Source organism: Pieris napi, chromosome 16 (assembly GCF_905475465.1).
Source record: "Pieris napi chromosome 16, ilPieNapi1.2, whole genome shotgun sequence".
NCBI lineage: Eukaryota > Metazoa > Arthropoda > Insecta > Lepidoptera > Pieridae > Pieris > Pieris napi.
In genome coordinates, this window is record NC_062249.1 from 5979941 (window position 1) to 5994497 (window position 14557).

Here is a 14557-nt window from a genome sequence, read left to right on the forward strand (position 1 = left end):
CACTCAAAAATTTTATTTGTCGCAATTACTGCTATAAATATTAATATAAATGAAAATACTTACAAGAACTGTTCTATCCATGTTGTCGGATCTCACGATTTCCTCGTACGAGTAGTCATGAGATGCCAGATTCCACGGTTCTGTACTTCCCGGACTCGATTGTTTCTCTGGTTTTGGATCTTGGCTTTCTCGTTCCGCCCATGGAGAAGACGTGGCCCTAGTGTCGATTAACTCAGGTGGATTAGGATGTACTACCGAAGCGGAGCCGTCGGCCTGCTGACCGGCCGTAGAGCCGAGGGTAAAGGCTTGTAGATTTTGAAGAGCGGCTGCAGGTAAACGTACGTGGCGGACTCCAGGCCTAGTTAACACCGGCTTCAATCCCGGCCCGATAAGACGTTGTAGTAAAACAGTATTTCCACCCCCCTCTCCTCCACCGACAGTAAGTATTTTAGGTCCACGATTGGTAACAATGGCAATCTGCTGACCACTTTTAACCATTGAAACGGGTAATATGTAATTTGCTGGCATTAACACTGCTGTTGTAGGTTTACCGGTGTTATTACGTGCAACAGTAATTGTCTGGCCGTCGGCTACTATGACATTACGTTGTGGTTGGGGACGCGGCTGCGCTGCAGGAGTTTCTGGCTCAAAGGACAATTTCCTAACCACTTTTCGAGGGCTGTCCTGAGGAGAATGACTATCAAGGCAATTTTCAGTACAGTCACCCTGCGAAGTACCACAGCTGCTATCTTCTGACCCCATAGTTCTACATGTGTCTTCTCCGTGAACAGGACTCATGTCACGTGTACCTGGACGACGAGAACTACTTGAACTTTTCTTCCTCTTTGAAGAACCGGGGTTCGATGGCGGATTCGATCGTCGTCGCGGTGCCGGTTTATCTTTATCAGGTGAATTTTCAACTTGCTCTTTGTATTCTGCTAAAATATACAGAATCCTTTGTGTCGTTTGTTCATCTTCAAATGGCTTTTGAGTTGAAGGTTTAGGCGGAACTGTATTAATTTTAACAGAACTTGATGGATTCGGGGTAGGTTTAGGTCTGGATTTAGATTTAGAACTTATCTTCGAAACTTTGAGTTGATTCTGCGATGACGATAGTTCATTAGATTGCTGTGATTCAGTAGTTACAGTATGTGATACTTGAGTCGGCGTGGATGACGAAGGAGAGTCGTTAGCATTTGAAGAATCGGGCGATCTCACATACGTAGTCACGGTAGGCGGGTTAGCTGTAGCTTTGCGATTAACGTAGGCAACGTTAAAAGATGAATTATTGCCAATAGTATAAAGAACTTGATGGGTAGACTCTGTAGAAGATGTACTATGTGAGGAAGTGTCTTTTGTTTCAGTAGAAGATGTGTGTACCTTATTAAAGGCGTTACTACTACTCGGTTGGTTGGGCTGAACCGTACTTCTTTCTTTAACTTGTTCAAGAACCATATCAAATTCCCGAAGTTGTTCCAAGGTGGAAGAACTCATTTGTGACTCTGACGTGGTTTGATTCTCAGCTGGAATTTTAATAAGCCTGTTGGTTTGAGATTGAGGTAGTCTTATTGTTTGCTGTCCTAGTTGAGGAGCTGCCGTTAAAACTAATTGTTGATATACAGGCTGGTTTGCACCTCCTATGACATTACGCTGAATTTGGAAGAAAGAAGGGCGGACCACTCTTGCACCTGAAACCATTTGTGATGGTTTGCTTAGCATCGGCAATTTTATTCGCATCTGTGTTAAAACAGGCTGGGGTTGGTGATTAGAAGTATCATTAGTTGCTTGATTCCTACTTTCATCTGGTGTCACTTCGGAATTCGGAGTCGAATTTTGGGACACTATTTTTATAATAGAAGGCTCAACATCTGACGAATTGTTATGCTGTTTTTGATTAGAATCATCTAAAAGTTCTGTGCTAGGAACTGTAATTAAGTTAATCGTTTGTCCACCTCCGATATTTACAGGGATTTGTCTCGTGTAAATTACACCACCGTGCATTGTTTGTAAGTTCATGGGCGTAATGGTTTGTTTCAATTGCGTGACCAAGCTTTGAGTTGATTGCGTTTGCGTTGTCGATTGGGGGGTGGCCTTCCGTAGCAATAAAGGTGGATTACTTAAATGCCCTATCTGGTCTAAGCTTATGGAGTTTTCATTTTGACATTCCTGCACTTCGTTAGAAGAATTAACTGCAGCCAAATGTGAGTGATTTTCAGTATTAGATACTTTTTGGTTTTCATCTTGAAATACTTGTTTTCCAAAGGCTTGATTAAACTTGGGTAGACTTGTACTCTTTTCAGTTACAGTTGATTTGCCGGAGTTTTGTATGAACTTAGCATAATTTTCTTCATAAACAGATCTAGACTTAATTTCTTGTTGGCTATTTGTATTTTCATTGACGTTTGTTGCATTTCCATTCGAATTTACATCATTATGGCTTTCTACTGGCTTTGTATTTTGAACATTAGGCGACTCGATGGGTTGAATTCGTAAAACCATACTTCTTTGATGAGGCGCATTTAGCTGTATCGATTTACCATCTGCTGATTTACAAACAAATTGAACCATTTTTTGTTCATTACCACTTTGAACATTGCCTAAATTAGTCAAAAGGTTAACTCTTTTAAGAAGTTGGCCCGTGTTATTTGTTTTCTGACCACTGGTATTCACAATGTGAAGAAGTTGACTGCTACCTTGTTGTATATTGTTGCTATCCACTAAGGGTAAGCCATTAAATGAATTCGTCGGATGTCCCGTGTTATTATTACTATTAGCTTGTCCTTTATTTTGAACTAAATGCAATACCGGTGTGGAATTGGATGCATTTAGAACAGATTGTTGGGTATTATCCATTAATGTTAGTTGATTCACTGAATTAGAATTTTTTCCTTGAACTAAATGAAGAACTTGATTGGAAGTTGGTTGGCTATTATCAGAAGTATTTGTTCTATTCAATGGAGGAGGTAATATTTGAGCTAATGCTTGTTGCAAAGATATAGCATTAATTGAAGTTGCTTTAGAGTAATTAGTACTTGAAGTCAAAGAAATGCTCGATGTTTCTTCATTTATCTTTTCGCGTCTCGCACTATCTATTGCTTGGGATTCATTTCTAAGCAATTGTTCAGAGCTTGTTGTTATACCTGCCGCAGACATAGCATGTGCAATTTGATTAGTCTTTTCATTGCGCTCCTCATTTTGCAAGAATGGTTCGGTGTCATTTAAATTCTGAAAAGATAAAACATCTGATTCGGTGACCGTACTGGAATTGTTTGTAAAACAAAACTCTCTGTTATTAGTGTGTTGGCTAATTATCTCTTGGAGTTCACTATCTTCATTGTCAATTTCTTCTTCATTCTCTAAACTTTCCTCTGCAATTTCAATTTTCACGATGGAATTGACTTCTTTTTCTATTGGTATATTTTCGTCTGAAAACGTTAATTTATTGTTTTCGGCTTGAGAAAGTAAACTTATCGCCTGATTATTTTGCCTTTCATATTCTTTAACTAGGGGTATACTTAAATCAGCAGTAGTTAATTCAGTATATTCAGTTTTCACAGATGGTTGCGAGCCGTCTCGCGGGCTGTTTTCACCTGAACACTGAGGCGGACTCGCATCAGTTACTTGAGTAACCCGAGGATCACAAGTAACTGGATTTTGTGCTGCAGCGCTGACAGGTAACTGTCCAACTTGAACAACTTGCACAATGGTTTCAATAGAAGGTACTGTGAAAAAATCAAAATTATGAACCTCTAAGAGATTTAAACCATCAGAATATTGCTTGCACCCTTTGCCATTTTCTTTGATGTTACTTGACATCCATTCAAGATTTAATTCAACATTAGTTTGTTTAAAAAATGATCGTACCTTGTTTTTTTGTTTTATATAATTAAGAAAACGATTAGTTACTTCAATATCGTCTTCATGTGTTTGAAACTTCACACTATTCATTAATTTAATATTAGAATACTCGGATCCTGAAAACGGCTGAGGTTTTACGTCCGACAGAGCCGCAGCCGAAGTTTCTTGAAGAGTATTTTGATCTCCATACTGTTGAATGACTCTGTCGGACCTCTCACCAAAACCCATACTAAAATTAGTTTCATTGATCTCAATTGATTTATATTCGTTTACAAAACCTTCAGAAGCTATTTCTTCTGCTAATGATTGGCGCAGAGGGTCATATTCAGAGTGAGGTTCATCGTGATAAATAAATACAGCATTATCATCTTCAGACGCATCAGTATATAAATTTAATGCACAAGGAACAGGCCAACATTTGTGTAACTCATTAACGTTCAAATTTTCTTTATGAAATGGCCGTGAGAATGAAAATTTTATAGATTCCCAATATTTGAATAATTCCCTAAACTCCTTAACATAGGCAAAATTGTTGATAGCAGATGGATGAGTTTTTGGATCATTGATGTTTTTTCCCTTTCGGTAGCGCTTTACGCTTGAATATTTGTAATCTAATGTGTCATTTTTCCGTTTAAGATTCCTTTTTGTCTTTAAATATAGATTTGTAATTAATCCTTGTTTACTGTATGTTACTTTTGGTTTCAACACATTGAAATTGCTCTCATTCATTTCTTTATCAATCGATTTAATTTCAGAAATATCATTCTTTATTGATGGCTGTATGGGGAATAAATAACACGTTCCAATTACAGGGTCTCTATATACGGATCCCTCTAAAATGAGATCAGAATCATCCCGTTTATATAATAAAGTTATATTTTTTTTAGGTAAATCAGAAGGCTCATTAGCGCACTTCCCATTTAAGTTTAAAAGCGTTGGCTTTTCTACCTTAACTTCGTTGTATTTTTTAAGGTTGAAGCCGCTATCGTTATTTGACTTGAAAGATATTTCTTTTCTTTGAGGTAAATATTCCATTTTAACATAGCACCCTTGTTTTGCTTTGTCAATTTTATTTAATTTCTTTTGTGATTCCTTATTACGATCATTTTCGTGAGCATAATCGCTATTGCTGGCGTCAAATTTAGAACAGATCATTTTCTCATTATGAATAAACTCTTCTATACTTAGCTTATCAAATATTGGAGTATTATTTATAACACATTTTATAGGTTGCTTGTTCTCTATAATATTCGAGTTTATAGTAACAGATGTATCAGACATAGATTTAACATGTTCCAGGTTTATCTTGCCAATATCACGGCTTTTAAAAATAGGGCAATTTTGCATGGGTTTTATGAGTTTTGATTTCTTTAATACTAATTTATGTTTCAAAATATTATCGGATGTGGAATCTGTATTAATCATTCTTCTTTTTCTGTTACATTTGTATAATTTGGGTATAACTGGGCTCAAAATATCAATAACGGCGGAATTGACAAGGTAATTTGTCATTATCGTTACCAAACTAAGTACAGGAGTATTGTTACATTGTTTTTGTAAGGCTTTTTCAGTGTAAGAGGTACTCGAACTTTGTGACATTGAATTAGGTTTTGAATAATCATGAATCAAAGATTTTGTTAGAAACCAGTCTGTGTCACAAACGGTAATGCTGGTTTGGCTAGAATTGTTTAAGTTAGTTTTAAAATCTTCACTTGCAACTAAACCGTTGTAATTATTTATCTTGTGTTTGATTAAATTATTTGTATAACCGACATTAAAATCACAGTGTTGTATATTAAGAGATCGTTTTGTTTTGCACCATTCTGCACAGCAGCCAGTCTGCGGAAGCAGCAGTTCAAAATTCACAGTATGATCTTTAATAACTGAAAATGGACTACGATATTCCGAAATGGATGGAAACCATTGATTTTCTTCAACTAAAATTTTTGGCGCAACACTGGATCGGACTTGTGTAACAAAATAGTCTTTTTCATCTATGTCTAACTCCGTTGAAGTCGAAATATTGTCACTTAACGTCTCAATATCATAGACAGGTAATTCCGTGTGCAACGAAAGCCTTTCTTGTTTCAAATTGATATTTAGCTCTTCATTGTTGCTCAAATACTCGTCACTTAAAAATTGTTCTTTAATGGTTGAATGTATTTCAATGTTTTTATCGTCTTTTATGTTGGGTTCATTAAGTATTAGTCTATTTTCGACGTCGATTAGCGATTCCTGGTTCGTTATGGTATTGGTAAAATTTTGTTCTTTGAGACTAAGGTCAAAATTCAAAGCCTTCTCATACGTAGTAACAGTATTTGGCGTGTCTTTACAGACTTTTTTAGATTCAGTGATTTCCTTTTCCACTTTCTGATACTTCTCTTCGTTTAGGGATGATACAACACTAAAAATTATAGGACTAGAAGTGATTTGATCTTTTTTATTTAGTATAATAGGTTGTGCTTCCACTTCAGGGTTTTCTTTTTGGGCTTCTTTACTTTCAGCTACCAAATCTTTTATAAAACAATGTGTAGTTTCATTAGTTTTTAGCTCATACTCCTTTGGTAAATTAGTTACTCCTTTTTGGGTAGGTTTCGCACTCGATACATTTAAAAGTAACTTTAAATCACATGTAGCAGAAGGTAATTCATTGGTAAATAATGATTCAACAGAAGAACACTTTGGGTTAATACCTTTGACATCACTGACACATGATTCATCAATAAGTTGTTGTTTATCTGTTTCTCTTATTGTCTTCCCAATTTGGCTAGATGCCATTTTATAATTGTTAGACAGAAAAGAACTATTAGGGTCAATTGTTAGAGAACTGTTATGATTACAAATACTTTGTGTTTCAATCAAATCTGTACAAATGTTATCATTCGATCCGTTAGTATTTGATTTCTTATTTAACAATTCTTGTTCATAATTGCCAATGCTCTTTTCATTAAAAATGCTCTCCTGCTCTATCTTATTATGTGACATGCTTGTTGTGTCACAGGGCACTTGTAATTCTTTACTTCGGGTACAGCTATTGACAGGGTTGGACAAATCAGTTTTACATGAGGCTGTTACTTCGTCGTGTTTGGATTGTACAAAGTTCGAATTTTGGTGATTATGATCACATCTAATGAGCCGAACAAAGCATTTCTTTAATTCAATTTTTTTTGTCTTAATAATACTGCGTGTTCGTACATTACATTTTTTTCTACTACGACTACAAGTAGCGTGTTTTGATTGTTTACTATTAATTTTATTGATTTCGTTAATAATATCATTCTTATTTAAAAAAATTAACTCATTGTTCTTAAGGCCTTTTATAATTGAGCTTCTCAATACTTCAAAATCAGTAATTAAGTTAGATTTTAAAATACTCTCTTCAGAGCGGGGTTTACTAATTTCGATGATTGAATCATTTGAGCTATCATTTATTTCTAAAACATCTGTATCATTTTGGTTTCTTTGATAGCCTTTATCTGATATTTTTGATAAAGAGTGACCAAAAGATTTATCAGCTATGACTTTTTCCAAATATTCACATCTTGTAATATTAACTGTACATTTTTGAGATAATTTGGTTTGATGTTTTAGAAATGTGTCATTTTCCCTAAATTTCGACGTAAAATCACCAAATTCAGTTTTAAAAACCACTTCATCTATTTCTTCAGATTCATCTTCAGAAACAAGATCGATTACCTCTGGTTTCACGGATGTAACATCAGGTGGATATAAAATCGTATTTACAATAGTTTTCTTTTCTGATTTTGTATTCTCAGTAATTGTTCTCTGCTTAACATTAATTGTACATGGCGTTTTAGTAATGCTATTTCGAAGCACAAGATTTCTTATGTCTGGCTCGGAAAACATTGAATCGATGTTAACATCTAAATGACCACATATGGTAGCTGTTAGCGTTGTTCCATTAGCTTTTATTCTAATTTTACGCTTTGTAGGATCATCATTTGGTTTTCTTGGCAATTCGACAAAACTAATAGAATCTTCATCTCTGGAAACCAAATTATTTGAAGGTTTTAATATCGTTGAAAGTGTTGTATCGTTTTCATTTTTGCATACTCTTTCTTTACAACAAGTCGTGCTATCTACAGGTGTTCTAGATGTTAAAGTAGTTTCTTTATTATCAATATCCTTAAATATACTTCCACTAGACAATTTTTGTAAACTTGTTACTGAACTGTCTATGTTATTTCCATCCAATTGTTTGGTACCGTCACCAATAGTATCTTTGACTGTGATTGATTTTGTTTCGGGATAATTATTATTTTCGACGCACGGTGTTTTTACATCACTCACACAATCTTTAACTAAAGTTGATTTTATAGTCGACGTTTCAATTATTGGTTTTTGTTCTGTTGTATTTTCGATTAATGATGTAATCGCGTCACTAAAAGTATCGGCAACTTCAGGTTTCAATATTTGTGTTTTAGTTTCGCCTTTCTTTACCTCTTCCACAGTTTTTATAACAAACGGAGATGTCAATTCGCTTACAGCATTATTATCTAAAGACGTTTCAAACTCCTGGATTTTAATTTCTTTTTCTTGTGTTTTTGTCTCCGCTGTTTTTATATCATTCAACGATTTGTAGGGCAATGGAATTGGCGATAAGGCTGAGAACTGTTCAATTGGTCTATTCAGTAATAACAATCGCTTTCTTATTATTCGTTCAATTTCATTTTGAGATTTTAAACGATTTGTAAAGTGACAAACATTAGATGTTTCACAGTTTTCCTTTGTAGTTGTGGATAATTTTTGGTTCACCTCACATATTTCTTGGTCATTAGGTCTATACAATTTCTTAATAGTCATCAAGTTCGAGTTGTCTTTTGGACTAGTATTGATTAAGCAGTTATTTAATGGTGAAATATTACCACAGTGATTGTCTCGGCTGCCTTTAACATTCGCATTTGTAGATTTAGCTTGTGCCTGCGATACAATTACACTTTTATTTAATAGTAGTTGATTTTGTTTCACCGTCGAATCCTCTTTTTTTTCAAGTCTCGTTTCTACGCTCAATTCCTTAGGAATGACCGGTTTGATGACAGTAGATCCTAATACGGTCGGATAAGTAAGCTTACAGGAATTTGTAGAATAGGGTTGTTTTGGAAGTGGAGGAGGCTGGTGATGTGCGAAATTTCCTTTTAGTGATGCCAAGTCTTGTGATATTGGGACTTCAGTAGTCGTCGTTACAATTACTGTGTTTTTGGCGATTAGGGTTGTATTCTTTGGATTAGTCAATTTTTTTGGTACTTCAACTGATGCTGTAACTATCCTAGGCAGTGTTTTAAGAGTTTTTGACAGGAAATCCGAACTTTTCAGTACTGAATTATGACTCTCAGTCGTGGCAGTAATTACATTTGGTTTACAAATCATATCTTTTAAATTATTTGCTTGTAGAACTGGTGATGGAACTTGTAACAAGCTGTTTGTATGAGATTTTGTTGATTTATATGTTGGTTGATCTAAAGAGTGAGAAGTCGACAAAATTGGCGGAGGCGTCTCCATTGACGAAGTTTTTAACTGCAAGGCATCAGCCTTGGATAAATCAGCTGAACTAGTAGTTTTATGTGATAATGATGTAAGTTTATTTGATTTCACCGTTGTCGATGTAGTAATTTTTTTACATTTATCAGTATGTGTTACAACTCTATCGTTAAATTCCGTCTTTAACTGCGAATTAACGTTAGTTAAGTTTTCGTTATTTGTATGTTCTTTTTTAATTATAACTTTGTTAATTTTTGATGTAGTAATCAAGTCATTTGAAATAATACAGGGTTGATTATTTAGTGCGTTTGTAGTTGACTTTGGTTTGCTATTAATAATCACGCTTTTTGGTATATTCAAAGGAATCTTTCTTTGTTTTCCAATCGTTTCAGCTTTTAATTGAGATGTTGGTGATAAAATGGGATTTTCTATTAAAGTAGTTGAATTTCCTATATTAACATTCTCTGTTTGTGTAACGCCTTTTGGGTTAGTTAAGGTAAACATCTTTTGTTTTTCAACTGTTTCTGTTCTTAAGTGAGATGTTTGCGACGAAACTGGTTTTTCTTCTACAGTAATTTTCTCCGTTTGAGTCACGCTTTTTGATTTATTAAAAGTATTTATCTTTTGTTTTCCAATGGTTTCGGATTTTAATTGAGTTGTTTGGGATGGAGCATGTTTCTGCATTAAATTTCCTGAAGTTCCAATATTAACTTTCTCCGTTTGTGTATAAGGTCTATTAGGACCATACGTGTCATCGTCAGATAATTCACCAATTTCCTGACGTAAATCGTCATCCATAAGTTCATCCAATAAATCGTAATCAGAATTCGGAATTCCAGATATAAATGGATCATTTTCTACGGGATGTATTTCTACAAAGTTCTTATTTTCAAATTTTTCCTGTGCCTTTGAAGTGTTACATACTTCTGCACTAAAGTCTATGCTATTAACTTGGTTTCCTTGATTAGGATCACTATTAATGTGTGAATCAATAAGTCGATTTGCTTTAACTGTGTTATTTTGTGTCAATTGTGGCATAATCTCCTTACCTACATTGTTTCTCTGAAGTGCTATTTCAAGCGCATTAGGCCCGCGATTTGGAGTTTTGTGTTTAAAAAGATCATTAAAAACACTTTCCCAGCTTCTTGTACCCGGTTTATCGAATTTTTTATTTTGGTTTGATTTGCTTCTTTTGCGAGAACTTGTACATTTTTTCTTCGGCACAGAATTTACTTTTACACAAGGTTGAGGTTTAGCATTTACTAGTAAGCCGTAATCTGTTTTAACATCTAGAGCCTTGTTGTTCTGATTTTTCATTAATTGGATTGACTTGTTATCAGTTTTTGGTTTCTCTAAAGATAAATCAACTACACCACATGAGTTTGATTTCGCATTATGGGCTTTCTGACCTAAATTGTTCAATTTGGTTTCAACACCATTATGATTCAAACTCGTATTTGGTAATTTACATATTTCTTGTTCATTGTTTTTTAATTGAACTGACTGATAGGTGGTTGTTGCAGAGTATGGTGTTTTTATTATTACATTATTTTTTCTAGGTTCACCAGAAAGATCTGAATTTTGAACGTTCTGGTTTTGAACGACCAATGACCCTATTTTTTTTGTATAATTGTTTTGACAGTAAACATTTTTGTTTTGTGCTACAGCCGATTCCATTTTGGCTGTTTGAATGGCGCTAATATTGGAAGTATTCACCCATGACGTTGGTTGTGCCACTGTATCGGCAACGCAAGATTTCGGTAAAGCATTTAATACAGCATTCGACCAATTAAGTTTACTTTTTTGCCTAAGTAACTGTAATAGATCAGTATGATCTTTCTCGGACAACATTGTAGAGGCTGATGTTTGCGCTTTCGTAACATTCAGAAAACTCTTATCATTATACCCAGTTTTAATAAGATTCGAATCATCTGCCTGAAGTAAGTTTGTGTGGTTCTGAGGTACTGATGTATCTGTTACCTTTTCATTTCCTTGAAGAATCAAATCCGTTACATTGCTTTTTTTCCTAATTTTACTTAATTGTATTTGCCCTTTATGTTGAAGGTGAAGTGGTAACATTGAGTTTAGATTACAACCGACATTAGGTATTATTTGTGTCTTATTCTCTCCTTCAGGTTTTAACTTACTTTCGAAATTCTTGCTTTTATGAAGATAACTCAGACGGGAAAAGGTATTTGGTACATTTTCTGCCTTTTTAGGCACCTTGATAATTTTGGGACAAACACTTGCATTAGCTTGTTTAATGTCAAATTTTTGTTTCGATGTTGTTGCTGGATTTATAGTATCTTGTAGTTCTTTTAAGAATTCTTGAAAATGTCTTTGCGTAGGCTCATTCACAATCGTTGAATGTAAGTCTCTCGATGCAGAGGGAGTGTTAGATTGAGATACACCACGGTTGGAGATGTTATCCGTTATTTGATATTTTAAACCACTCTCTTCAAAAATATGATGCGATGGATTATTATATTTTAAGGATTGCATAGGTTCACTTGCAGATGAATAATCAGTGTTGTATCTCTTAAGAAATTCTTGAAACTGACGCTCACCCGTAGAAGAAAATGACTGTGATGGCCGAGATGTGTTTCGTAAATTTGTTTCATAAGACTTCACAAATTCTTCATAGGCTTGTTGGCCTGGTGTTTTGTAAATACTTGTCGCTGTGTTGGTTTTAAGAGGCGGATTGAGTAATTTAGAGACGGTATGGGCATTAGAGATTGGCATGCTACAGTTTTGAAGATTGTTATTGATTTTGTCGTTAGACGAGCGCGTTACATTTCCGATGTTTTGTCCAGATGGACACTTTATTACACTTGTTGGTTTAATACTAGATACTTTTTGATCTGCATTCGTTTTTATGTTATTGCGTCTAAAACTTAGAAGTTTTTTAATATCATTTTTCAAATCCTCACACGCTACATTTTGTTTTGCTTTTGTATCTTCAGTGGTAATCGGTTGCGTTAACAATCTGTTAGTTTTCATAGTTTCTTCCTTCAACCTTATTCCTTGGTTTTGAGTTTCTTGGAAACTCATGTCGTCTAAAGAATACACGCCATCAAATACAACTTCAGATTTCTCAGGAATATTACTTACAACATCAGCTTTCTCTGATGTGTTACTAGTCAACATTTTATCTCTGCTTTCAGCAGTTCGCGTTGGAAACATCATTCTTTCTGTGTTTGCAATTAGTCTTCGGAGATCACTATTTTTGCTAGCTACCTTCATGGACAGAAATTTTCGTAAAGCAGTTTTTTTGACAATATCTTTTTTAGATTCATGCCTGCTTGTGTCATTTGAGAAATCATTTTCTGTATCTTTTAACTTCTTCTCCCTTTTTCCGCTTCTTTTGCCTCTTTTAGTTGTTATCTCTGGCTCTACTTTGACATCATTATAATCTTTATTAGTATCTTCGTTGCAGTCTTTATCTTCTTGACTTATCTTTAAGTCAAGAGTCTCCGTGCAGGTAATAGCATCAATATGACTATCAAGTTTAAGAGGATCTTCAGCTAAATTAGACACAATCTTTTTTTTCTTCTTTTTTCTTTCCTTTTTTGGTCGTTTTGTAATAGAATCGTCACTACTTTGCGAAGGACTTTCATAAAATACATTTTGCCAAATTTCAGGTGGCATGGTATCGGTGATTGGATCTTGTAACTCAACCAAGTGCTCATAGCCTGTGAAACAATTAATACTGTTGATTACTACCGTAAAGATTGTAATTTAATTGATTATAACCAATTAACTATCAAAATATGTTTAATAAAGTATTATGTATATCTTTATAATAGTTAATTAAGTTATCTTATGAAAACCTTTTTCGATGCCGTAATATATATCATCTTCATTTTCGTCCTCTTCAGGCAGATGCTGGAACGAACGTGGATCAAGGTTGAGATACTTGAGTTCAGTTGACAGCGCCCGGGTACCAAAGTCAGTCTTCTTCATGTAAGTTCTGCAGTTATCTAAAAGTGCCTCCCTGAAACATATATTGATATATAATGGCCACCGTATGACATGTACTTCTAATATTTTGTTAAATATTTGATATCATACAAATTATGTAAGAGGGTCAGAGCCTACCGTTCCATGTCCCAAGTGAGAGTTTTTACTCTTGGCCCAGAGAGTAGCACTGCCAAATCGTTGCACAATTCTGATCCCAACCCTAATGATTCTCCCTCAGAGAATATGGCAGTTGAAAGCACATTTGCTTGTTTCTGTGTCTTCTTGATGTTTAAGGTCTCAGAGGTCTTGACAAAGTTGGTCTGTGTCCGACTGTCAGTTGCCCAGCTCCCAAACTCTGATGTGGACTCACGATTTGGTTCTTGTAGGTCCTGAAAACGATTTATTATCTAAAATATATTTTTTATATGCCGGGCCCTTATTAAGTAACAAGTGAATTTAAGGTAGAGGTAAGATATTCCTTAAAAGCAAAAAGCCTAATCGCAGTATCTTGCCTTAAGCCATTAAGGAAATATTTCCTAATTTTCGAGAGATTATTTTTTTTTAAATGTAATAGGAGGCCAACGGGCAGGAGGCTCACCTGATGTTAAGTGATACCGTCGCCCATGGACACTCACAATGCCAGAAGGCCCGCAAGTGCGTTGCCGGCCTTTCAAGAATTACTTTTATTGTATCCAATAGTGAGGTATGAGAAGAACAATCCTAACTAAAGGATTTTTTAAGAATGTCAATTATTAACTTGTAACCTCTTTCAATGAAGTACTGTATGTAATTTCACAGTAAAATTTATAAAGTTGGCACATCACTGTTTGGGCTAATCACTTTGCAATAGTAAAAGATGACCAATAAGAAATAAACATATGTCCACACCAAAACCTAATTCTTACCTTGATAGGTTCCAAATGAGGGGCATTCTTGACCTCCTCATACATTCCAGGCGAGGGGTGTACTGAGAACGCGGTCAATACGCATTCATACTTAAGCCGGCTGCTCTGGGACACCAGCGTCCCGAGATTCTTGAACCAAGTTGAGAGAGTCTTTTCCGTAAACCTCGCCTCAGCAGACTGTAAAGAGAATTTAGTATTGTCTTTTATTGAGATAACTTTTAGACAGAAAAACACTTGAAGTTATCTATATATCAAGATGCACGTATGTATATACAATTAAAAAAAAACTTTTTAACCGGATTGAAGTTATGTATTATTATAAATGTACAAATATT

The 14557-nt window shown here is 35.0% G+C and overlaps 1 protein-coding gene across 4 annotated transcripts in view; it reads right to left on the bottom strand.

Annotated features, from left to right (window-relative positions):
* LOC125057245 overlaps positions 1 to 14557 on the bottom strand; it is a 30295-nt gene that overhangs the window by 6747 nt on the left and 8991 nt on the right. For 2 of the 4 annotated variants that reach the window (XM_047660820.1, XM_047660819.1), the window contains exons 9-12: positions 14223 to 14399; positions 13456 to 13706; positions 13188 to 13351; positions 64 to 13049 (exon numbers count right to left, since the gene is read on the bottom strand). In XM_047660820.1, coding sequence (XP_047516776.1) covers positions 64 to 13049; positions 13188 to 13351; positions 13456 to 13706; positions 14223 to 14399 — 13578 coding nt within the window. Of the gene's footprint in view, positions 1 to 63; positions 13050 to 13187; positions 13352 to 13455; positions 13707 to 14222; positions 14400 to 14557 lie in introns of those variants that run through there. The other 2 variants (XM_047660822.1, XM_047660821.1) reach the window with 2 other exon arrangements.